At 40.4% G+C, this 24,143-nt stretch overlaps 2 protein-coding genes across 2 annotated transcripts in view; both read right to left on the reverse strand.

The window, feature by feature from the left end:
- LOC122983475 (WD repeat-containing protein 49-like) overlaps positions 1-9,944 on the reverse strand; it is a 38,185-nt gene extending 28,241 nt beyond the window's left edge. Inside the window, exons 1-9 of the mRNA XM_044353208.1 lie at positions 9,862-9,944; positions 9,314-9,622; positions 7,487-7,660; positions 6,857-6,940; positions 6,655-6,747; positions 6,321-6,492; positions 3,483-3,650; positions 2,883-3,031; positions 1,955-2,188 (exon numbers count right to left, since the gene is read on the reverse strand). Coding sequence (XP_044209143.1) covers positions 1,955-2,188; positions 2,883-3,031; positions 3,483-3,650; positions 6,321-6,492; positions 6,655-6,747; positions 6,857-6,940; positions 7,487-7,660; positions 9,314-9,622; positions 9,862-9,942 — 1,464 coding nt within the window. The 5' untranslated portion in view covers positions 9,943-9,944. The remainder of the gene's footprint in view (positions 1-1,954; positions 2,189-2,882; positions 3,032-3,482; positions 3,651-6,320; positions 6,493-6,654; positions 6,748-6,856; positions 6,941-7,486; positions 7,661-9,313; positions 9,623-9,861) is intronic.
- Positions 9,945-14,322: 4,378 nt separating this feature from the next.
- LOC122984066 (programmed cell death protein 10-like) lies at positions 14,323-23,569 on the reverse strand. The gene is made up of 8 exons (XM_044354352.1): positions 23,239-23,569; positions 20,589-20,782; positions 19,156-19,209; positions 18,845-18,962; positions 18,057-18,183; positions 16,832-16,910; positions 16,648-16,730; positions 14,323-16,197 (listed from the first exon to the last, which is right to left on the reverse strand). The coding sequence occupies exons 2-8, from the start codon at positions 20,676-20,678 to the stop codon at positions 16,116-16,118; spliced, it is 633 nt and encodes a 210-aa protein (XP_044210287.1). The 5' UTR covers positions 20,679-20,782; positions 23,239-23,569; the 3' UTR covers positions 14,323-16,115.
- Positions 23,570-24,143: the final 574 nt, after the last annotated feature.

Raw genomic sequence — 24,143 nt, forward strand, 5'->3', positions numbered from 1 at the left:
AGGAACATCCCCTTTGTCAGGGCTAGAAAGCAGCCTCAGTCACAGCCCAGATTAGCAACCGGTCTGCTTATCTCTGCGTCAGACTGGGAGCTGCAGATTGTCTTGAGGAGGAAGCTCAAGTTCGCGGACGATGTTACAACAACTTCAATGAGGCCAGACGTGGTGCTATCATCAGCCTTTTCAAAGCAGGTGCTCCCTATAGAGCTGACAGTTCCCTGAGAGGACTGTATTGAAGAGGCAAATGAGCGGAAGTGGTCCAACTACCAAGAGCTGGTGGATCAGTGCCAGAGAAGAGGCTGGAGGGCTCACTGTGATCCCATCAAAGTGGGGTGTAGAGGCTTTTCTAGCAATTCACTGTGCAAGGTCTACACTCCAGTTGGCATCACTGGGGCTGCAAAAAAGGAAAGTCACCAATTCCACCACAGAGGCTGCAGAGAGGGCCTCCAGATGGCTTTGGATCAGGAGGTGTGATCCATGGGCCAATGCTGCTAGGACACAAGCCAGTGTCTGATCAACCCTGGCTGGGTCACCTGAGCGAGGGTGTATGATGTTGAAAGACCCAAAACACCCAGTGACCTCAGGAATCATCACTGATGATGTGTCCAGCGCATCCTAAGATGTATCTTTGAATCATTGTATTATAACTGTACAGAGTTCATCAGAGTTTTCTGTTCAGTTACTACATGCATCACCGGTATTAAAGGGGACATATCATGCACATTTGCAGGTCTATATTTATGTTCTGAGGCTCTAGTGATATATCTTTGTGTGATTTATAGTTCATAAAACTCCTTCTTTATGCAGACCTTCAGTTCAGCCTTTGTTTGAAACAGGCTTTTAGCTCCTGTCTCTGTAAGGCCCCCCTACTGATGAGCCCACTCTGTTCTGATTGTTTAACGTTGTTTAACGTGGACAACCCTAGCAAAAACTTTAGTAACAAAGGCTACGGAATAGACAGCCATTTGTGGGCATACGGAAACAATCTGAAGTCATCACAAGGAGAAAGTAGAGGTAACATTGCAAATAGACACCCTCTCTATGTTTAAGAGTAGGCTTAAAACTTTCCTTTTTGATAAAGCTTATAGTTAGGGCCGACCAGGCTCACCTTGGATCAGCCCCTAGTTATACTGCTATAGGCCTAGACTGCTGGGGGACTTCCCATGATGCACTGAGCTCCTCTCTCCTCCTCCTCCTTTCCATCTGTATGCATTCATGTAACATCAATGCATGCCACTAACTTTGCTTCTTCCCCGGAGTTTTTTTTTGTGCTTTCTCATCTCCCAGGAAACCCTGGGTTCCAGGCCTAGCCTTCGCGGTCCTTCACAGTCCTGTTGGCATCCTTCCCTGGCTGCTGCTGTTGTCGTTGTTGTTATGATTGTTGTTCTTCTGCCCCCCGCCCCACCATCCACCTTTCCCTCTTTCTTTCTCTCTCTGAACCCAACTGGTCAAAGCAGATAGCCGCCCACCAAGAGCCAGGTACTGCTTGAGGTTTCTACCCGTAAAGGGGAGTTTTTCCTTACCACCGTCGCCAAGTGCTTGCTCATGGGGGAATTGTTGGGTCTCTGTAAATTAAAGAGTACGGTCTTGACCTGCTCTGTGTGAAAAGTGCCCTGAGATGACTTTTGTTGTGATTTGGCGCTATATAAATAAAAATTGATTGATTGATTGATTGAAATAAAGTGTTCAGAGCAGGCCAAGGCCCTGGCTTTTGACTTCCAGGGAGCATTTTTACATATGTTCACCTCAAGTTTTCAACTTTGACCATGTTTAACATTGACATCTGACATCATAAAAGTATAAAAATAACAGAAAATTACAAAAAGCATATGTCCCTTTTAATACCACCACAATAGCATAGCCCATATAGCACTACACATCTATCATACTGCATTTTGCTGTAATATGTCATTAGGTCCATCTCCCCCACTCTCTGGAAAATGAAGTCACAGCACACCTGTCTGAACCGACTGTTATAGAGCACACAAGTAACAGGGTGCTCGTGGCTGTTGGTCCTCTTCTCCTCCTTCATGGTCTCCAGCAAGAGAAGTAGGCTGTTGAAGGAGAGCAGGAGCAGTTGATGCTCCTCGTGGAGGAACAGGAGGGTGTGTGTGTCCTCCTGTGTCTTTGGGAAGACACCCTCCAGACGGTGAACGCACAGCTGACTGGACACATCCCATAGACACAGGACCTGGAACGACAACAGAGGAATTTGTATGTTTGTAAAGGCAGAGGAGTGCATGAATGATCACGTGCGCAAAAAACAAACTATTACTATAAAAAGCAATCATTATTACATCAGGTTCTGGGACATTATCATAAATACTATACAAACAGGACCTTTTCTATGAAGACTGTCTGCTCTAGCAGCCTCTGCACTGAGTGCCTCTTAATCAGAATTCACAACAACTTTTCCATATTGCTTTACAGCACAAAACAAGATGACTGTCGCTGGTGCAGGAGCTCTTCCAGAGGAAACTGAGGTAAAGCTTTCAGAGCTTCTTGTGATGGCAGATGGTGTTTGAGCAGAAGGCAGATGGAACACAAATCACTTCTAAAATATTCATTCTCTTCAGAAAAACCAAAGAGAAGGCAAACATGCACCGTGCTACAACAGGGAGAGGAAAGGCAGCACAAGCACCAACATCCTCTTTGCAACAGAGAAAAGCAGGGTTGAAAGAATGATGCTGATTTTTTTTTTAAATAAAACACCAGCTCTTATAAAGGCAACAGTGGGAAACAGGCTACCAATTATCTGATTGGGCCCCCTACCTCGGCAGTAATTATAGCAAGGTATCACAATTAATACTACAATGATAGGGTTCTTTATCATTACATTATCTTCTCTAGCCGAGCACTGCACACACACAGACACACACTCCTACCTTATCTTTGGAGTAGCTGAGCAGTTGTTGCTTGGTCTGCATAAAGCGAACAGCGGTGATGGGGTTTGCATGCCCACTGAGCACACACACTGGCTCTGAGGTCACATAAGGGTTCCACAGCAGGACCTGATGGTCCACACCTGCTGTGGCTACAAACAATCAGATTGGCTCGAATTAGAACTGCAATTAATTAAAGGAAACCATACTGTTTTCAGTCCTCTACAACCAATTGAGTGTTCAATGAGGCATTTGATGGTTTTGATGCATCTAATCAATCAATGACGAGTCAGCGTTGCATGACTCGTCATTGATTGTGTGCGCATGGAATAGTGTTGTTAGGTATTTTGTTTGGTTGAACAGAACTTCTGCATCTGTATTGATATTTTTAAGCATCTTTTTAACCATAGCAACCAACAAAGGCACATAACACATACAATACATCCCCTTCTCATATTCAAATTGAGGGTTGAGGGATAAAGGGTGTTATATTTTATACGGATTGTAAAGTCCTGGACATGACAAGTTAAGGATGAAACACACTTGCTATTCATTTTTACATCATAAATAAATCTTTGGCCCATAGCACACGATTGTCCTCACCTATCAGATTAAGTCCACGGTGGTAGTCCATGTCCCACACTCCCCTCTTTGTAAAGAAAGAAGTGACTCGTAGACTCCTGCTTCCCTTTTCCATCCAGCCAATTACCATGCTGCTCTGCGCTCTGGTGCTGCATGACACAAAGGCCTCCAGTGAGCCCAGGTGACGTACTGCAGGAGGCAGGAGAGGATCAGAAAGCGAGAGTAAATTAGGTGTGACAGAGACTGTAAATGTACTCAGTTCAATTTGAAACTGGAAGAATACAGGATACACATAGACAATTAGGCAATTAAATTAACACCTCTGGTTCTGTTTTTTGTTTTTTTTTCTCTTTTATGTAGTTCCTACTGTCTGGTAGATATCATAATCGTAAATCTATTGCTTGTAATACATCAACACTACATCAGGTACTGGTGAGACAGCTGGTTTCAAATGTAGAACTGAAACCTATTTTTGAAAAATACATATCACCTGTTACAGTGAATTTATGGTGGTGCCTGTGGTTTGAGACACACCAGAAACAACTGTATGTCTCCACATACCATGGGGGAATGTGTGACGATGTAGAGAAAACATCTCGATATGACAGAAAACAAATAAGCTTCATCCGTTAAATGTTATCTGCACAGTTTCTATTCCATTTTCAGCCACACTAGCAGCTAATAGTGCAGCAGAAGTTACTGGAAGATGGGCTGAATTCAGTTTAACTTCAACAAATTCAGTGTAAAACTACATTGCAACATATTTTGATGATGAAACACTTCTTATTTTATTTCATTTCTTCATATTAGATACTCATTGCTGCTTATACTAAAATGTTTTCACCACCAGAACTCTAAAGGACATCCACTTTCTGAAATGTGCTGTGCTAAATGTGCATTGACCGCAACCCTGCTGTATATTAAAACCAACCAATCCGCAGGTGCTCAGCGCAGCATAGAATTAGGCCAGTTTGATTTGCTCACTGGTATTACAGAAAGTGGATGGATCTTGCATCACCATCTATCTCAATTAAAACTTTGATTGAGAACATCTAAATTGGATGCCACACGTCTCTATTAGAGGCAGCTTAGCTTTTCAAAGACTGCACAAATAAGTGCGGGTTGGGAGATGGCATGTGACAGTCTCAGGTCAAAGATCAGCTGCATAGCTAGGGCAAATAATTACATCTGATTACGTTTCATACATCAAATCGTTTCTCCGCTTCACGAATGAAAAGATCAGTGGATTTTCAGACAGCGTTGCATGACTCATCATTGATTAATGAGTCCTTCTCTCTTTCACTGACACATACAAATGATAAATCAAACTATTTGTGATGCAGACCCAGACACGTAACATCAATGCTTTAGCCTGTTGTAGCCAGTAATGTTACTTTTATTGCTCAGAGGAGTTTAGAATTTAAAAAGGAACAGCAGGAGTCACTGTATATCTGTATCAAAGCAAACCTTTTCATTCTGCAACAAATTGTTGCACATATGGGGATGTTTTACGTTACCTTCACATTTATCCTTAATGTTGTTTTTCATTTCTTTGATCACAGCATTGTGAGGATATGTTAATGCACTTCTCACTCACAAAACATACACTTCCTACAAGTCTCCTTTCTTGTCCTTACGGGTCTGTGTCCATCCCAATTTCCTCCTAATTCCCTCTCAATTTTCCTTTCTGTTCCCCTCACACCCTCCCTCCCCTCTTTGTGGTGGCTCACGAGCTCGAAGGTTTTGGAGGTCTGGATAACCAGCCATGTCTAATGGTACACAGCCCCCTCACACTGCAGGGTGGGCAACTTCAAAAGAACAGCACAAGCACCCCAGAGGTATGCAATCACACATACACACTCGCGCTCGCTCCCTCCCTTCTTTTCTCACACTCTCAAAACACCACAGAGGCACACACACACACACACAGCGAGCCTTAACAGACATTTTCTCTTAGTGTTTCACATGCACACACACACACTGCCTGAAAAATTTCAATTACCCAACGCTTTTTAATGTTTTGGCATTGTCTCCCCTGTTTCCCCTTTTCTTGTTTTCCCTTTGTTTTCCCGTTTGTTGTGCTTATTTATATGTGCTTTATTCTTGTTTTTGCCCCTTTATCAGGATCTCCCCTTTCAGCGAGGCTAGTCTCAGAGCGCTGCCTCTGCTGAATCATTATCAAACAGCCCAATGACTCTTCAGAGGGACTCCAGCCGAATGATGTAATCGAGATACAACTAAGCGACCTCTTTGTCACACAGGCTGAGCTGAAGAGTGGAGTCTCAGGAGGCCAGACCTCAAGCTCAAACTTTACACCAATAGTCAAAGGCCTGGCTATGTAAGACTATAAAGTGGATGACTCAGGACTCAGTGCGTGTGTGTGTGTGTGCATCAGTGACAGAGACACACCCAAGCCCTTCCACAGTGTTGCATAGGCCGTCATTGTAGTGATATTGAAAAAGTGAGCAAGCAAGCACAGACAGGTGCTCTCATCACAGGTGTCAAGGTGAAAGTGTGACATGCAGAGTGTTTTCTCTCATTTTTTTCTCTCTCTGTCATGTGAGCGGGAGATTTTCATGCTTCCTGGCTTTTAAGTTGCTGTTGCTATTTTAGACACGAGGCTCCAGGTAAATGCATTTAACTTTTAGCATGACAGAAAAACAGCAGGATTTTGGTCCAATGATTTAATTTAACAGCTGGGTAATACCAGCTTTCACATATTTTGACATGTTGTTACTATTGTGATGTCTTTCTACTGGCCCCTTCATTTACATACAATATGAAACAGTAAATGGATGCTAACAAGACACTGGAACCATGGAAATCTTACATGTCCATGTGTGTGCTTGTATTTCCTACCTTTTCTAACCCAGGCTGGCTCATGTGCCCGGTGTGTCACTGTGTAACAGGAGCGATGTTTTCCTTTAACCAGATCATCCCATAGGATGATGTCTGCTGAATCCGAGTTCGTCCGCAGACTGAGTCTCTCAAACAGAGAGATCTGGGCTGAGGTGAAATATAAAGCACTGACCTGGGAAAACGCACACACACACACACATGCACAAGCACACAGTCATGGAGCAATGGCATGGATAAACACACTCTTGACTGTGTTCTGCCTCCCCCCTGATTCTCTTCCTCCCCACTCTATATATTGTATGTTATTGCTTTTGTTTTTCTATCTGTGTATCACCTGTCCTCCAGTGTCTCCTATAGTGAGGACAGCCTGGTCTGGGTGAGAGAGATCCACCCAGTAGTCGAGACACCAGGGAGTAAACTTCAAACCCTAGAGAGGAGAGAAATATACTCCACGTCCATTAAGAGAATATTTACTTTTTCTATTATTACTAGATACAGTATTATTCTTTTTCGGGAGATGATTTGTTTGCTCTCACCTGAAGTTTATACTTGCAGCTGAAGTCCAGTTTAGATAGTATGTCATAAAAACACACCTCCTTACTTGTGAATGACACAGCTACCTGAGAACAAGGAAAAAGGAATGAAACAGAGAGACATACTGTACAGACAGAAATCTCACTATTATGATATATTAATGATTTAACAATATTTTTGACTGACAATTGGTGCAAGACTGGAATATCTCCATGTGTGTTATACAACAACAGTATCACATCTGTCACCCACTAATCTGAAGATTAAAGAATGCTAATTAACAGTATTGATCAATAATTGATGGTATCATTACTGAAAAATGAATGTTTATTTTCTAAACATTATGCAACTGCTTCATGTATCTGCAATGCCATTAACCAAAACTACAGATCAATAATTAATTGATTGAGTGCTTGTTTACCTTGTGTGCTCTGTGCAGTACAATATCTGTACCAATAATTCAGACTTCCTATCAATTATTTAGTTCTATATTTATTTCCATGAATAATATTTTCTCAAGTGTGTAAACTATGCTACAGGATGTGCATTATGAATGTGTCCACATAACCAGGATACCGATCAATTATTTGACTGACTGATCTATTATTATGTGACTTTCTAAAAGTGATCACCTTGTGCACGTTAGGCAGCAGCACCACATCTGTGACCCAGAGGTCTTTGGGTCTGACTGTGCTGTTTTGCAGTCGATGTGTGTGCAGAAGAGACACGTCCTCTCCAGCCCACAGCCCCACAGTTCCTCCTTTACACACCGTCAGGTACTGACCTGAACTCTGAAGGTACAACACCTGGGGAGATCAGAGGACATTACAAAACAACAACATCCCATCTAAGATTATTTTGGGGGATATTTTTCTCCTTTATTTTAAAGTCGAAATTGTAGAAAGACAAGAAACGTGAGTAGAGAGAAGGGTGTGACACACAACACAGGTCCACAGCTGGAACTGAACTGTGGATGTCACGATTGCGTGGTATGCATCTTAACCAGCAGGCTACCAGGGCACCAACAGCAACATACTTTGACCTAGACAAGCATAGAGACTTGGCAAAATAACAGAAACCCCTCTACTGATCTCACACTATTGTAAAATTGACCTTCAGGACAGCTTCAGTGCTTTTCGTAGGCAATGTGTAACATTTTAATGTAACCTTCATGAGTAAAATTGAGGTCACAGCCTTTAAGATAAATTTAAAATATTTCAGATATCCTGTATTTCCTTTCCTACAATATGGAAATCCATGAATCATGTTTCAACTTTTCAGTGAGACTGATGTTAAAAAAAAACTCTTTCTGGAAAAATACATGGTGTACCAAACACTAGTGGAACTAGTTAAACTTAACTGGAGGTCTGGCAGGACTTCAGGACTTCATTCTGAATTAATTACTTAAAGCAGCATTAATTTTTTGGCCACTTGCAGAAAAAGTTGTAACCACAAGTTGTGGTGAATGTGATAGCCTATTTACACATCCAGCAGACATGAAGCAGTGTTAGCATTAATTTTGAGTCATGTTCCTGGTGAGCTGGTGAATATAAATCAATAGGCTCTCTCCTTTTAGCTCTGGTTCGGTCTCCACCAACTCCGGAGAAAAATATCTGGCTTAGCTTCTTAATGTTTCATACGTTCACGAACTGGTTGCTATTATGCCTGTCTGTTGTCTGACGCTGGGCAGGTAGCATCAGTGGGTGCTTCAGAGCTTTTCGCTGAAACGGCTGCAGCTAAAAACATTGAGAGCAGAGAGACTGAACCAAAGCAGTAAAGTTGCAGACAGTGAAACCAACTCAATGAGCTGAAAGACACTAAAAAGCTCCATAGAGCTGAGAGGAACTGCACAGGTGGGTGGTAATTGTATGTGGGTTTGTCACTATGAATGATGCCTTTTGTGTTATACATATTCATTTGATGCATTGTCAATTGTCACTTTAATAACAGTGTTACGGACAGAGGTTAGACTCTACTGGTCAAAGTGACAGCAGTCTGACTGTCTCTTTAAGGCCGATCTGTAGGGGTCAGAACCAACCTGCCATTTGGAAAACAACTGACACAACACTCTGACATTTTGACATTCTCAGGATTGAAAGATTAAAATGGTGAGCCATCACTTTATCCACAGCAGTAGGCACTTTATACCGGCCGCTTCATTTACATATTAATTGATAGATGTTAAACTTAAAGGAGTCCAGAGGCATTTATCTCGAAAGAGGTGTGCCATTTTGATGAGCAAGAGCCTAATACTTTCCAACGTTTCCTAACACAATGTTTAATAATGTGGAATTTCATCCGGTCAGCAGAGTTTTGGATTCTCCAGACAGTCAATGTCAAAATGTTTTTCAGATAACATGCTGCAACAGATCATATGTTTAAAATGGACAACATGTTTTAAACCTCATACCAAACTGATCTCTGATTTTTAACTCTCTTAGGGGTCAGTGACCATTTACCTTTTGTATCGGGTCTCGATGTGGACAGGTCAAAGTGCGTGGTGGCTTCCAGCAAGGCACGTTACTAGTTCTGGTGTTCTTCACTTTATCAGAAAGCTCCAGTAAAAGGAAAGAGCACAGCCCTCCCCAGTCGACACGTCCTTCTTCCTTCACGGCATCGCTGTCCAAAAGGAGGCCACGGTGCTCTTGAGTGACTACCACACTGTCAAACAGGAGGCCATATTCTTCCTTGGAGCCACGACCAACTGATGTACAAGCCAGATCGATGAATTCAGTTCTAGACAAGGACTGTGATTCGCCTGAGGTGTCCTGTATCAAGATCCAACACAATATGTCTACACACTGATGAACACAATGTACTGCAGACTGTTCTTGGGTTTCTGGAGCATTTCTCATGAGACTTGGAGGTGTGTTATTATGAGATACTGGTAAAGAGAGAAGGTACAGTGTGAATTATAACACACTTCTTTAATTGTTGCCCACGTGAATTAAAAGGGTTGCAATGTGAGACTATTAATAAGCTGTTGAAAAAACAGACAAAGACTCACCAGGAAAAGGCTCTGTAGCTTTCTATAGTCTTCAGTGTTCATCCTGCTCTCAAGCTGTGCCACCTCCATCCTCGTTCCCATGGTTACAGCTCAGACCTGTCAATCAATCACCATCATACCAGACAAGGTCAGGAAGGTAAAGAGTGTGTATGTGGGTCTCTGCTAAAGACTCACAGTCAAATAATAGATTCCCCCGCATTTCTAGGTGTTACGTGACAAAAAAAAAACAGAAAAAAACGAGATGTTCCCGGCTTGAGTAATCCCTTAGTAACCTTCCATATCTGTTTCACAGCAGGTTGTCATGTCACCATAATCATACGGTGGAGTCAAGGCAGCGGTGGAGTTCTTTTGTTGGCTCTTTTCACTCTAGCCAAACATGTCTGTGTTGAACAGTGTGTAAAGGTCTTTCATTTTCAGTAGAAATTTCCCGCAGCTCAGGGGTTTTCAAAGGTGGGTGAATGGGTCCCCAAATCATGTCTCAGAAATGGTTTGAGGCAGCGGCAGGTTTCCAAAGCATGTCAAGTCACTGAAATGTCAGGCAATGTGAAATAAAATACTGAAGTAAGGCAGATGAGCAGCATGAATAATAGTGAGAATAAGAGGTAGTATTTGTTAAATTAGCCTTTGTAATGATTAAAAGCACTTTTGAGGTCTAAGTGTGACATGTGAGATGATGAAAATGTCTTCTCCACAACAGTACAAAGGGCAGCAGAGGAAAGAATAACAGTCTCTGTTTCATTTTTAGCCTGACATAAATGTTCATGAGACAAATTCAGTGGAAGTGGCATCAAACTGAGCTGAGATTTAGATGACAGGGTCTGTAATGAAAGCCAAAAAAATCAATGCTTTGCTGAAGCTGTTGTCTTTTTTCTTTTACAGTGCTGATAAACTGCAGCATGATCTTGAAATGGTAGTTGATCCACTTTTTTAATTACACCACTGGCAACAAGTAGTAGATTGCAACAGATATGTTTATGCTACACTAATTAATGGAAAGAATGATGAAACCTTGGGGACAATATTGTTCATGTTTTGTTTTTTTAATGGCGTGATCCCTTTTAATCAACTACATCCTGACTTGTTTTGTGGCAAGCAGCTGGCGTCAGTCTTTATGAGATTACACAAGTGCAGTTTTATAAAATTCACACAAACAGTATTTTGAGCTTATGCGCCACACACACTGCTGTTTGAGCAAAAGTAGAGTATATCTAAGATTGACTTTTAATTTAATTTATTCTTAAATTAATTTATTTTTTATTGAAAAGGGACCGTGTACATTAATCAACATTCAAACAAATGTAAACATACATGAGTTAGCCAAAAGTCAGTCCCTTTGCCTGATGTTGTTACACATCCTAGAATAATATAAATAATACAATAAATACAATATGTACAACAGTTAAAAACATACTACACTGTGATTAAGAGCATATACAATACAGTTAAACAATCCAATAGCAGATGATACGGGTAAAACGTGACTACAATCATGTTAAAGGTGGATAAAAACAGCATCAGTGTTGACATTTCTTAACATTACACTCAAATGAATAGTAAGATGGAGACTCTCTAATTGATTGTGGCACCGAATTCTATTGATGTGGTGCTCTGAAGGAAAAGACAGCCTGGCTAAATGCAGATTTTCTGAGGGGGTATGTGCAGCCCCCCTGCACCTCTAGTAGCTCTGTTTGCAGTAGATTTGAAGTTGATGAAGCCAGACAGAGGAGGAGGAGGAGCTAAACCATGCATAACCTTACAAACTAGGCAGACATTTTTGTATTTGATGATGTTTTCCCAGCTAAGCAGATTATGCTTCTTTAGAATATGACAATGATGAAAACTGAATGGCATCTTGAATGGCGTCTAAAGTTTTAAGTGCTTGTTTGTATAAAGATTCCAGTGGTTTTAAAGCGGTAGAGTGTGTGTTAGACCAACTTATCAGACAAGAGGTGATGTGGGAGGAAAGCATTGAGTAGAAGTATATCTTAGCTGCCTCAGTTGATTGGAAGTTTCTGGTAAACCTGAAATTTGCCAAAGCAAACTTTACTTTATTACCGACCCTTTTTATGTGGGTTTTGAAGCCAAGGTTTTCAACATGTTCAACTGTAATCAACATTGCTTAAGCCAGGATGTGACCTTCAATATAACATCTGTTAGCTTGATTGCAACCTCTTCTGTAGTTTTACTCTGAGTAAAAATATATAAGACTGTTATATAATGAATTGAACTATAAAACATGCAGTTCAGTGCTGTCATATCTGTTGTCAAACAAAACCCACTTACCAGTGTTACCTCTCTTCTTCCTTGATGGCCCCTTCAGGTCTTCAGTAAACCCTCTTAAAACTGTCACTGCTGGATTTCAGTTTGAGATTTATTAGAGTTGTACAGATCATCCACTGCTGTCAAACTGCCCAAAAAAACATCTCAGCACCAAGTTATAGCTGCCTAATGACAGGCTCTAGGCATGGCAACATCACTGTCAAGTTAGCTCTAAGTTGCCAGGACTGTACACACACACACACACTTCAGTCAAGCTAGTTTTAATCATGGAGTCCAAATAGTAGAGCTAGACACACAGTTAATGACAAATTCAGACTTACCAAGACATCCAATTTCATCTCCTCAGCCCACAATAGGTGTACACAGCAAACTGTCCCAGACTCCCCATGCCTCGAGGTGGTGAAACACACTACTTCTTTTTTAAATGTATGACATTTCAAACAATCCTCAACCTTGGGTTAGTCCGCCTTGGCCTTGGCCGGGTCTTGTCAGTGGGAGATTCAGCTGATTGCAGGAGTCCGAGCTTTGTGTCCAGAGGTTTCTGTAAGCCAGCAATGTCTGAGAAGCAATCAACGCTAACAGCCCTGGCTGCACCACACACACCCACTGAGAGTTAACTAACTGCCCCCAGAAGCCCAGACAGTGGCAGAAGCCACACACACACACACACAAAAGCACAATTCTTTTCTTTTATTATGCCTCACTCTCAAAGACTCAGGCTAAGTTTCCTGGCAACCAAGTAGTCAAAAAGAGTTGTGTTTGTGAGTCCTGGCCCTATCGCCTGTATGTAACACAATGTGTGTGTTTCTTCTATTCACAGATTAGGCACTGGAGAGAAGATAATCTGTGAGAGGTACAATTACCCCCTACACAGATATACAACCTGTGAAAGCACACAAAACACACCATAGCTACAGCAACACAATTCACAAGAACATTAGTATTCCACTGCCACTCATAAAAGTGTTCATGCATTGAAACAAAAAAAAAAACTGGTGTGAACCTGGACCAGAACAAAAATAAAACACACATTGCTAGAGCTTTATAGTACCATTCAAATGCCTTTGAGAGGAGATCCTGTGGGTCACTTGTAGGTACACACACACAGCAAAAGAGGAAAAAGTCTGTTAGGGATTTGTTAAACTAAAACAAATGTATCACCTGTATTATTGTAAGCATGAACGCACACAAAAGCTGTACATTCAACACAGATATTATCTCTTTCCTCCCTCCCTGCTGCTGCTTCAGTGACCACGACCAATCCCTGTGTGTGACTTAATGGCCTGGAATAACCTGAATTAGCTGATTACAGCGGTCGTCAACGGTGACAGGATCAGAAAATTAGGTCTCAGCAATTTCAATAATAAAGCTTTAAAAATTAACACTATCACAATTGGATTACAGCGGTGCATGTAGGAGCCAGCACAGAGCCCAAAATAGTCCACCACAAATCCACCATGGAAAATCCACTATTATACAGGGAGAAGAATGAAGTTGCTGGAATGGGAAAAAACTGGTGCGGATCATACTGGGAGGAAAGAGATGCAGTCGAAGAAAGAGAATGGAAGGGCAACTAAGTGGAAATGAAACACTCATACAACAAAGCAAATCTGAAGAGACCCACTTTTGAAAATCTTTTTCAAACTCTTCCCGACTCTTGTTTAAGACTTCTAGAGGAGTTTCAATTCCCATTATTTTACATTTGGTTGAAGGAAAGTTGTCATGTCCGTTGCAGTCAAACTTTCAGATTCACAGTCAAATTTGTGTAAACTCATCTAAATTTAAACTTTTGCTGCTTAAAAGTTCTTCTAGTCTGGATAAACTTTAAAATAAGTTGCTAAACATCAGTTTAAGATTGTATTGTCCTGTATTCATGCCTGCTAGGGTAGCACTTACAAAAAAATATCACTCTTAGAGACCCTTGAATGTTAGAGATGGTCAGCACTGTACTCACTGTGATGAAGTATTGTTATACTCACCTAGTCGGTCTACTTGTTTGCGATTTCCTTCATTGTCAGAATGACTTTCAACCACATACAAATGTGGTTTGAAGGTACTCTTTAAGCCAACTTGTTTTTGAAGACTTGGGTGGGTCTACGATTGCAGCTGTGCCCCATCACTCGCCTGTGTGAGACAGTGGTACAAACCGGAGCCTATGACAGACTTCTCATTGACACAGAGTGACAGACATCAAAACCTGATCTTTTTTATTGTTGACACTGCAGGATTTCTGAACAATACTTTCTGATCAAAAACCAGCCAACCAAAGCTTTGCTGTAAATATACAGTACATGTATGTATCAGTGTGATGTCATACCATCAGTGCTCATCTATGCTACTTTTACATGGGAAAAAGAAAAAAAAAAATCCACCCACAAATAATGAAATAAAAGCGGATCTTCTGTGAGTACAGTGCAGTGTAAATACATAAATCAATGTAAATACATATATATTTTTTCCCTTTTTCCTATAAAAATCCTTCAAATTAAACAGTCAGATAAGAAAAAGAAACCTCTTTGGTTGAACTATTCAACATTCACAAGTCACAAGTAGATATTGCTTCATTTTAAGGAGTCATGAGCCAAAAAAGTTTGGGAACTACAAACGCAGGCAAAAAAAACTTGACACATACATACACAGTACATATTATCGTTATAAGTCATTTTGGATCAGACCATTAACTGAACATTTCGTTAGCCTACATGATAATCGCATATAATAAAAAGCAGCGTGTTCTTTTGTATAGCAGATTTTCTAACGTTAAAGCTGGAGTGCAGGTCTCCTCCTTCTGGCAGTGAGGGTAATTACAAAAACACTGTCGACACATGCTAATGTCATAAGCTCTGCCGTAGCCTACTCTGTTGCTACTGTTGTGGTTGTGAAACGGTGGATAAAATGTTTTGAGCATCACACAACCCCCCGAAATGATTCATTTCACTATCAGATTTTGATCCATTCGGTCCGATAATATTTGCAAAGTCTAGGAGAGCCGTACGATTAAATGGTTTGATCATCATTCAAACTAGCAGAGGGCTAATCGGAAGTTAGCTGCTCAGCCAAAGTAAGCCTCTGGTGTGCTTGCTCTGTCCATAGAACATGTACAGTATGCATTCATCTGGCCAGCGTGGGAATGTCACCACCGACACAAGATTTAAAAACTCTGTATAGTGTGAAATACAGAGAGAGTTATCTGGCGCTGATAGGCTTAATCAGCATTGTGTGAACTCGTTTGGCAAGGGCTTGAATATAACGGACGCTCATTTATCTGTAACAGTTCCGCACTGCAGGTTTAAGACTAAAGTAAAAAGAAAATCAACAAAGCTGGTGAGTTCATGCTCACCCGGATGGCTCGAGTTTTACAGTATGAAGCAGTAGATTAAGACAAGAAAGGGCAAAGGACAAAGAAAGTAGACAGACTACCTCCATTTCAAATTTCCAAACTTTCTTCAGACCTTGATTTCAGATTAGATCAGATCAAAGTTTAGTGTGAGATTCACTGATACACTGCCAAGTAGATGATACCACTGTATAAATCAATATGTTTTACATCAAGAAATAACATCAAAATGAGACTGGAAGTACAGAAAATGTGTTTGGAACTTCTTCATCATTGTATTTTTTAAGACTTTTGCAATCATGGAACTTTTAAGGACATGGGAAATAATCACATTTTCTGAATATTTCTTCAGACCTTCACAGAAATGAACAGAGAAGGAGAAATATATAAAGGAATGAAGAAATATCGACTTAAGAATCTGATAAAAAGAACAACATTAAAGAGAGTTAAAAATCCCTGGCAATTACTGTCAACCTGATTTGCTTTGAACCTCAAACCACCTGATCTCCCCTCAAAGCCACAGAATTATAAATTATACAGCCCAAAATAATAAAAATGTCTTTGCAAATTACAAAGCCTCATTTCATGTATTCTCTAATAAAGACGTCTTGTCTCTGTGCGTCATCTTCTCTGGCTTCTACACCACAGTCTTGAAGGCCTGCAGTATCATGTTGGTTTGGTGGATGAGCTGGTTGGCGCTGACAAACACTTTTATCACTCTGGAAACAACCGTGACAGAGACACAAGGACACACGTGTCAATCATACAGCAAAGAAACCATGGCAACAATATCAGGATTGATCCAGGAAACACTTTGATCTGGCTGGAATGGAGAATGTCAGGCTTCAGAGAAAACAAGCCAGCATGAATTCACAGGAAATGGGTCAAGGGAATTATTCAGCAATGGTGGATTTGATAGAAGCGGGCCTGTGATCAAACGACAACCGTTTACATGGTGGTGACAGTGTGTGTGTGTGTGTGTGTGTGTGTGCTGGCATGTGCATGTACAGCTATAAAATGTGTTGATAACTGCGTGCATGTAAAAATGAAGAGGTTACATTGAACAAGTGAGTGAGGAGACAGAAAAGGAAGCTACAGAGGAAAATAAAAAGGAAAAACAAACAGAGAAAACTCCTAAAACAGAGAATAAACTAGAAAAAGTGTCATACTTTCCATCTTTGAAGAAAATTTTGAGAGTGTCGCTGAAGCTCTTGGAGTATTTCACAAACTCTTTCTTCTGCTGTTCCAGTGCCTAACCAATAAATACAGACAGCTTTTCAGCTCCACTTATTTCAAAGGAACTGTGTTTGTGTGTATGTGTTTTTTTTTTTTCTTCTTCATCTATCTACTTACCCGTTTATTCTGATACTGGTATTTCCTGAAGACTGTATTAACTGTGTCTAGCAGCTCCTTTATGGCACTGGCAATGTCTCTGTGTATGACGCACACAAATAACAGCATGTTAAAAAAACAATATATTTCAAAATCTGTCGGTTTTCATCAGACAGTGATACCCTGAAACTAAAAGTTCTTTGATCCTGCTCGTTCCCCTTTTCCCACAAACACGGATTTCACCTTCAGCTTTTTCTCCCCTCGTATGCACTTGAAATCTGCCGCTTTGTAAATTTAATTTTTCAGCATTCCCTTTGAATAGATTTCATTTCTAAGCCCTCCGCTGGGTAAGTAACTTAAGCAGTGACTCACTAAGAGTATTGAATTTGATCAAAATAATGGCAAAGTGGGCCAAGAGAATGAAACGTCTTTGTTTTTCTCTCTTCAGTGTGATTGTGTGTTTATGTAAACAGTCTTGCAATGACTATTCAATGACATACAATAAAATGCCTAAATCAGCATTTACTGTACGAATGTTTGTCGCATGTTTTAATGATTTGATATATACATTTATGGTAGGTCATATGACACCTGAGCCAGTTCCAATGGTTGATGAAGAATGGGAAGGTGCAGTTGAAAGCCCTGAAAAAGCTAGCAAGTGGACCTTTGAGTTAAGAATAATTTGTAACACATAATTTTGACACTTGACAGCACTTTATCCTGTGTTGCTATTTAAAATATAACTTGGAAAATGTCCCATTCACCATAAACACTGATTTTATAAACATAGCTGACCCATTGGGAGAAAAAGTGCACTGACTGTCAAACACATTCTGGATATATATAATCAAGCATCCCTTTTAAAAAGCATAATTATCAACAGCAATTACAGTTTTTTACCATTTTGCACACATATTGCATATAAACACAGTTACTTGAGCCCAGAAATGAACCAAAATTGTTTGTTTGATATAATGAGTGTCTGTATCATAAACACACATTGCATCAAACAATTAACAATTACAGAAAAAGAGTTTATCACCCACTGGAATAACTGGCTGAGATGTTTTCTGGCAATGTATTCAAAATGAGTGCAAGAAGTTTCACTAAAACTTTAATGTAGAATTAAACCTGGTGTACATTACACACACACACACACACACACACACACACACACACACACACACACACACACACACACACACACACACACACACACACACACACACACACGGAGCTGTCTTACTTGATGGTCTGTAGGAAGCCTACTCTGTCATTGATCTCATCTGGTATGGTGCTGAGGATGTGTTTCAGAGCTCGGGCCCTCTCATTCAGCTCCTGGAACTCCGGCTCTCGCCTGTCAATCATGAACTCTGAAAAAACACCAAGACGAAGAGAAAAATACAGATCTCTTAACTCCTCAGCGACAGGCACATCAATGCACATGCAAATAGCTACAGGGGACACTGACAAGAAGCATTTAATAATGGGAGCATGTGTGATAAGATGCATGTGTACAGTGTGGATGTATAAAATGGATACAGGATCGAGTATGCATGTGGGTACACACCCATTTCAGTGACAGTGTTAAGTTTGTTTGGTGAAGGTGCATGAGCCATGCAGGAGGTAAAGTTAAAATTCATCTTAGAGTGTGTGTGTGTGTGTGTGTGTGTGTATGCCTGTGTGAATTCATTACTACCATCAATCACTGTACACGGCACAAGGAATTCAATTACAGACAGAAACGAAAGAACATTTGAGAACAGGAACAAGAGTTGATTTGTGGAGAAACAGCTCCCCCTAGTGGATAATTGGACTCATGTAATATGACCAAAACACTGGCCGTGGCATCACAGGAACCAGAGCCAAGAGAAGTTGGTAAACATCCAGTATGTTAAAGTGTCCTTGAACAACACAGTCCCTGTCCTGCCTCCAGAAGACAGCAAGTAAAAGAGTGAACTTCCAAAAATGTAATGTTGGCATATACTTTTTTTTTTTGGTTATTGACTTAGTTGGTGGTATACATCATCCTACCTTCCACTTCTTCTGTGGCCATGCGAAGAAGAGACTCATAATAGTTGATATTTAAATTCTTCTTCTCCAGTATTTTCATAACAATGTCCTGGGTCAGCCCTGGGTTCTCCTTTTCTGCCTTGAGCCACAAAAACATACAATTGCACTGATAGTAATCACAGTCTGCCTCTGTGTTCTTATCTACACATCGATAGAGGGTTGCTAGTCCAAATGATTTAAAAAGTAAAGGTTTGGGCACAGTTTTTACAAGAAAGATGGCAGCTCATTTCATAAAATGTAAACAAACTAACAAAAGAAACTTTTTTTTTTACCTTTATAAAGGCTGCCCTCAATGTCTGCGCTGCTGATAAGTTGACTTCCTCCAACTGCAAGTTATAACACAAACACACACACACACACACACACACACACACACACACACACACACACGGCTTAGCTCTTATCGTGGCCTCTCTTCCGCCCTGAAATGTAATTCTGCAGACAGTACATACAAGTCAGACATCCTGCGATATCAAAGGAGGACATTGTGTTATTGTACTGTGAAAGCTGTGTTGAGTCCACCCATCTGTGTTCGTGTATTCCTCTGAGCTGATATTCTGGTATTACAGTGTGTAATTACCTCTGCCTCATAGTTCTGCCTGCTAGTTTGCACACCATGCACTCACATGTGTTGGTTTGAATTAAAGTTTCTTTCCTATTAAGGTTCACAGAAGGAATATAACATACATTTAAAACCACAAAGATAAGATTAGTCAGAAGTAAAAGGCCTTTGGCTATAGTTTGTGGAAATTGCATTTAAACACTTTTTGGCATTTTGCTTCTTTATTGGAGTGGACAGTAGAGACAGACGAGAAATGAAGCGAGAGAGGGATGGGGAGTGATGCTGCGGTTATACGGTCACCACCCCAAACCCATGACACCCATGAAAATTGTTTTCATAGCTGTCAAATTTATAGTGTTTGTCAGATTTTCAAACCATGTTCCTGTACTCTGCAGTACAATTCAATAGTCATACTTTCCGTAAACATAAAGAGCACAGATGAAGGTGTTAAACTGAACAGTACAAACTGATGTGTAATGTTTTGTGTGTGTGTGCGTGTGTTGATTTGATAAATGAGGCCCACTGTGTTGTTTTCAAAAGTATCCTCTATTGATTTTCTTTGTCATGTCATTTTTTTTGTATTTGTACATTTCTGTCACCAAAAAACTTTTTCTTTTAAGTACTGGTGAATATACTGGGATGTGTAAATGAAATGAACATACATGAAGGATAAAGATCAACTGCACACAACATGTATCTCATCAGAACTGCAGAACAAATATAACATTGGAGCACACAGTCACATATAAATACAGATACATCATACTGTAGACATATATACCCTCCACATATTAGCAGTTACACAGAATAACATGTTTATCACTTAATTATACTCTGATCACCTCATATTGCTATTAAACTACTGTATATATCACTCTTCTTCTTTTAGTCCTTCTTCCTTGTGAATTCAAAATTACCCTTCTACTCTTTCCTTGTTCCTTTTCTGGTAAATCATAAACCTTCTCTGAACCTTGCACAAAATCCTAAGCACTGTCCATCAAACATTATCACTAAAGCCACATTACTACCTTTGTCTGCTTGACCTGAATATTTACTTTCAGTGTCATCCTTATTACCCTTGTTTATTCAGTTCCTGTTTTTTTTTGTTTTTTTTTACTTCAACTGATATTCTGTATTCTTTACCTGGTTAAAGACAGGATACATCACGGTGTAGAGAGCCATAGAGACTCTTGAGGAAGTGTCTGCTTCATTCTTCATGTCCTCCATGGTCATCCTTGACCAATCAATGGCCCGTTACGTGTGCGCTTGTCCACTGATGCCAGTTTCACTGCATTCAATCACTCAAGGAGACTGACAGAATGGGAGCAGACAAGGACCTGAAGAAGAAGAAGAAGAAGAGGAAGAAGAAGAAGAAGAAGAAGAAGAAGAAGAAGGCAGGACAGGTGAACAAGCAGGGAGAGATAGATGGTGGTGAATGGAAATAACTGAGTTGGGAATTCACAAAAAGGTAATGTAAAATTGCACCGTGGCTGCAATGAGGAGTCAGTTTAACCATTTGAATGTGAGGTATTCAAATGTTCTTGTATTGAAAAGAGAGGAAAATGTGGTTAATAAAAGATGGAATAAATTCATAAAATACATTTGTATAATGATTCCAACAATGCACCAGCTCTATTCCTTCCCATTAAATGTCATAAAATCCCATGTGTACGACTTCCCAGAAAACCTATCTGTCAGCACACATAATAATCACATAACATCACCAAAGCACGTTCTTTACTATTCCGCTGGGTGCAATGGTGACAAAACCGGCATGACTCATACCTGAATAAGGAACACCCTCTCCAATATTACTGCTGCAGTGAAAATATCGGTGTGATAAATAAAGCACTTTGGCATACATATTCAGTGATTCTTCACCTCATTTGCATCATAAGCAGCAAGCTTGTGAATCCTGCTGCTTAAAAATAGGGAGGATCTCTTTCACTGGCCTGTGTGTGTCTGTCATTTCTTGTCACACACACCCATCTGCATCTGACACCTCCAAGACCAGTTCTTCCTCAGACATTGTTTGCTGTGTCGTCATTCTCCACTCCACTCATCAGATGCAACAGATTAATTCATCAAGGGCAGGGACACTTATTTACATACCAATTCATTGTTCATGTGCTATTTATTTTCAGGATTGCAGTGAATCACCTGACGCTGACTTGAAGTTCATTGGCCTTTTAGTTCATTAAAAGCTTCATTTGCCCTTTGATACCCACTATTGTAAAGCATAAGTTATAAATAGGTCCAGTGTGGAAGCTATTTCTTGTATTAATAGCTAACTAGGATTATTAGAGGTCAATGTCTTCATACAGGTGCAAGCATTTGAAAACAGCTACGACTAGGAGACAACAACTGACATAATTACATTCCTTTTATAGCCACAAAGATGCAATATACAATCACATCAGAGACCAATAGTATAATGTTGGAAACAATGGCAAAACAACACCGTTAATTTAAACACAGTCAGGTTCAGTGGCAGTCAGACAGTGCTTCATTACTTTTGGGATAGTGTCCTCTACTGGTTTCATAATCCTAGAAAGTCGACAAAAATAAACAGACGTACGGTGTTTCCTAGCAACCCAACTCAAATGGTCTACATAGGTGAAGGTCCTCGAATTTATATTCAATTGAGACAGGGTTTTTGCCTCAGCAATCAAAAAAGTGGAGAAATGAGCAATAACATTTAGCAAAGATATTTCCTGTGCAGAGAAAAACAAAATTGTCCTCCAGATTCTGAATAAGGGACAACTGGTGATAAGCATGTAGAGTCAATTAGTGCTATTTTTGGTAATTCCAGCACATGAAGTCAATTAGGCTTGTGTCAAAACCATTATGGATCAATTAGGGTTTAATCAATCTTCAATAAATTACACTAATGTCTAAAGATCTGTTTAAGATAGGCCAAGGTTTCCTCTATAGATGGAGCAACTGTAAAGACAGTTAAGTGGAGGGCAGGGGTATTAACTTTCTGCGTATATGACCCAGATCTCCTAACTAAGCATCTAAGTATAGATAATGGACTTTCCCATGGTGGACATCATGAAAAAAAATCATGATTTCTCCACTATATTTAGATGTGGTGATGTGTGCCTGGTTTATGGTCTTGTGTATGCTGGCTTACCGGTAAACCTTAATGACACACCTGAACGGTAATTTTATATAACAAGCTTTTCCTGCTTTTTATGTCAGTACAAAGGTGTGGTAATCTACCTCTTGAATCATTTGTGCAGACCATTAAAATTCTTTCTGGACAAAGTAGGCTGCAAAAGTTTTTGAAAAAGCACTGACCAGCCACAATATCATATGGCAGTTTTTAATTTCTGTGTCTGGCTCATTAAAACCATCAGGTCACTTAGAGCTCTGTAACAGGGGCCCTTGCATCAACATGAAGTAAATTACACTAAAAAGAATACTGCCATAACCCAGTATGAGAGCACATTTACTGGCAGAGCACCATAATTTTGCTGTGGTGTTAATCTTTGAACCAAATTATCGAGCCTCTTCTTTATATTTTATGGTGCGCTCTTTGGCAGGACACTAAGATAAGTGTGAGCAAGGTCACTGACTTCAGTTTCCTATTTGACAACTGGGTCAACCACATCATAAGCTGTGGCTCCTTTTCCATCTTCATTAATACACAAGTCTTTACAGCAGTAGACAGCTGACAGTGATGTGAGATGGTGTCGACATGAACCCCAGCGTCCCAACAAGTTTGTCACTTAGCGCTAACTGACTGACAGTAGGCTATAATACCAATGAATAAGAGTTTGACACGAACCTGCGGTGAGATGTTGTCACGGAAGAGAAGACAAGCCGCTGTGACGGAGATGGGTAATGTTGAAAAGCGACCAATATCTAACTTAGGTAACGTTTAGCCTGCTAACATCAGATTAGCCGCTTAGAGCAGGTGAACAAGTCCGTCCTTAGCGAACAAGCGCGGCTATATCGCTAATTATCCGGTGATAAATAAGCGGTAAAATAAGAGATAAGACGACAGCAGGTAGATATTTGCTTATACAGGATACTCTGCCTTTCTTGTTGTGGGTTTGTGTCTCATTCAGGAAGTTTGCTGCCTGACAAAACTGTAGCCGAGAGAGCCGGTGTGGGCGGTGTTGAGTGCTGTCCGTTAGTATCGCAGAGAGGCTGTTTGTAGTTCTTTCGGCGTGTCTGCTCAATGCTTTGTTATCGCATTGGCCGTCAGAATAGACTTCAAATCCCAAACAGGAACAGGTGAAATATTTTTAACTCTTCCGATACTTTCGTTGACGGAGCCGAATATGAGCATTTTTTCTCCTTTCCACTTATATACAACACACAACATAAAATGTGTGTCTTAAGTTACATACAAAAGATAAAACAGTAGGACAAAATAACAACAAACAACAGGCCAATTATCAGCAGAACACGAAATTAACGGCTGCACTGTAGATCAAGATAGTTCACCACCAGTTCGCAACCGTTGTCGTCTTCACGTAAACACCAGTAACTTATCTCGGGCTGCCTTTGCTTCATGTAGCCCGCTACCGAACTGCTTATTTGCTGAGCAGAAACCCTACCAATTTTTTTAGCAGGTCAATTAAAGGTACCTTATAAAGCTGAAGGGCACAGCCTACACATTAAATTACGTTAACTGGAAAACACTAGCTTAAATCATAAAATGTTGGTAACACTTTGTTTCACACT

Source organism: Thunnus albacares, chromosome 6, assembly GCF_914725855.1.
Source record: "Thunnus albacares chromosome 6, fThuAlb1.1, whole genome shotgun sequence".
Lineage (NCBI taxonomy): Eukaryota > Metazoa > Chordata > Actinopteri > Scombriformes > Scombridae > Thunnus > Thunnus albacares.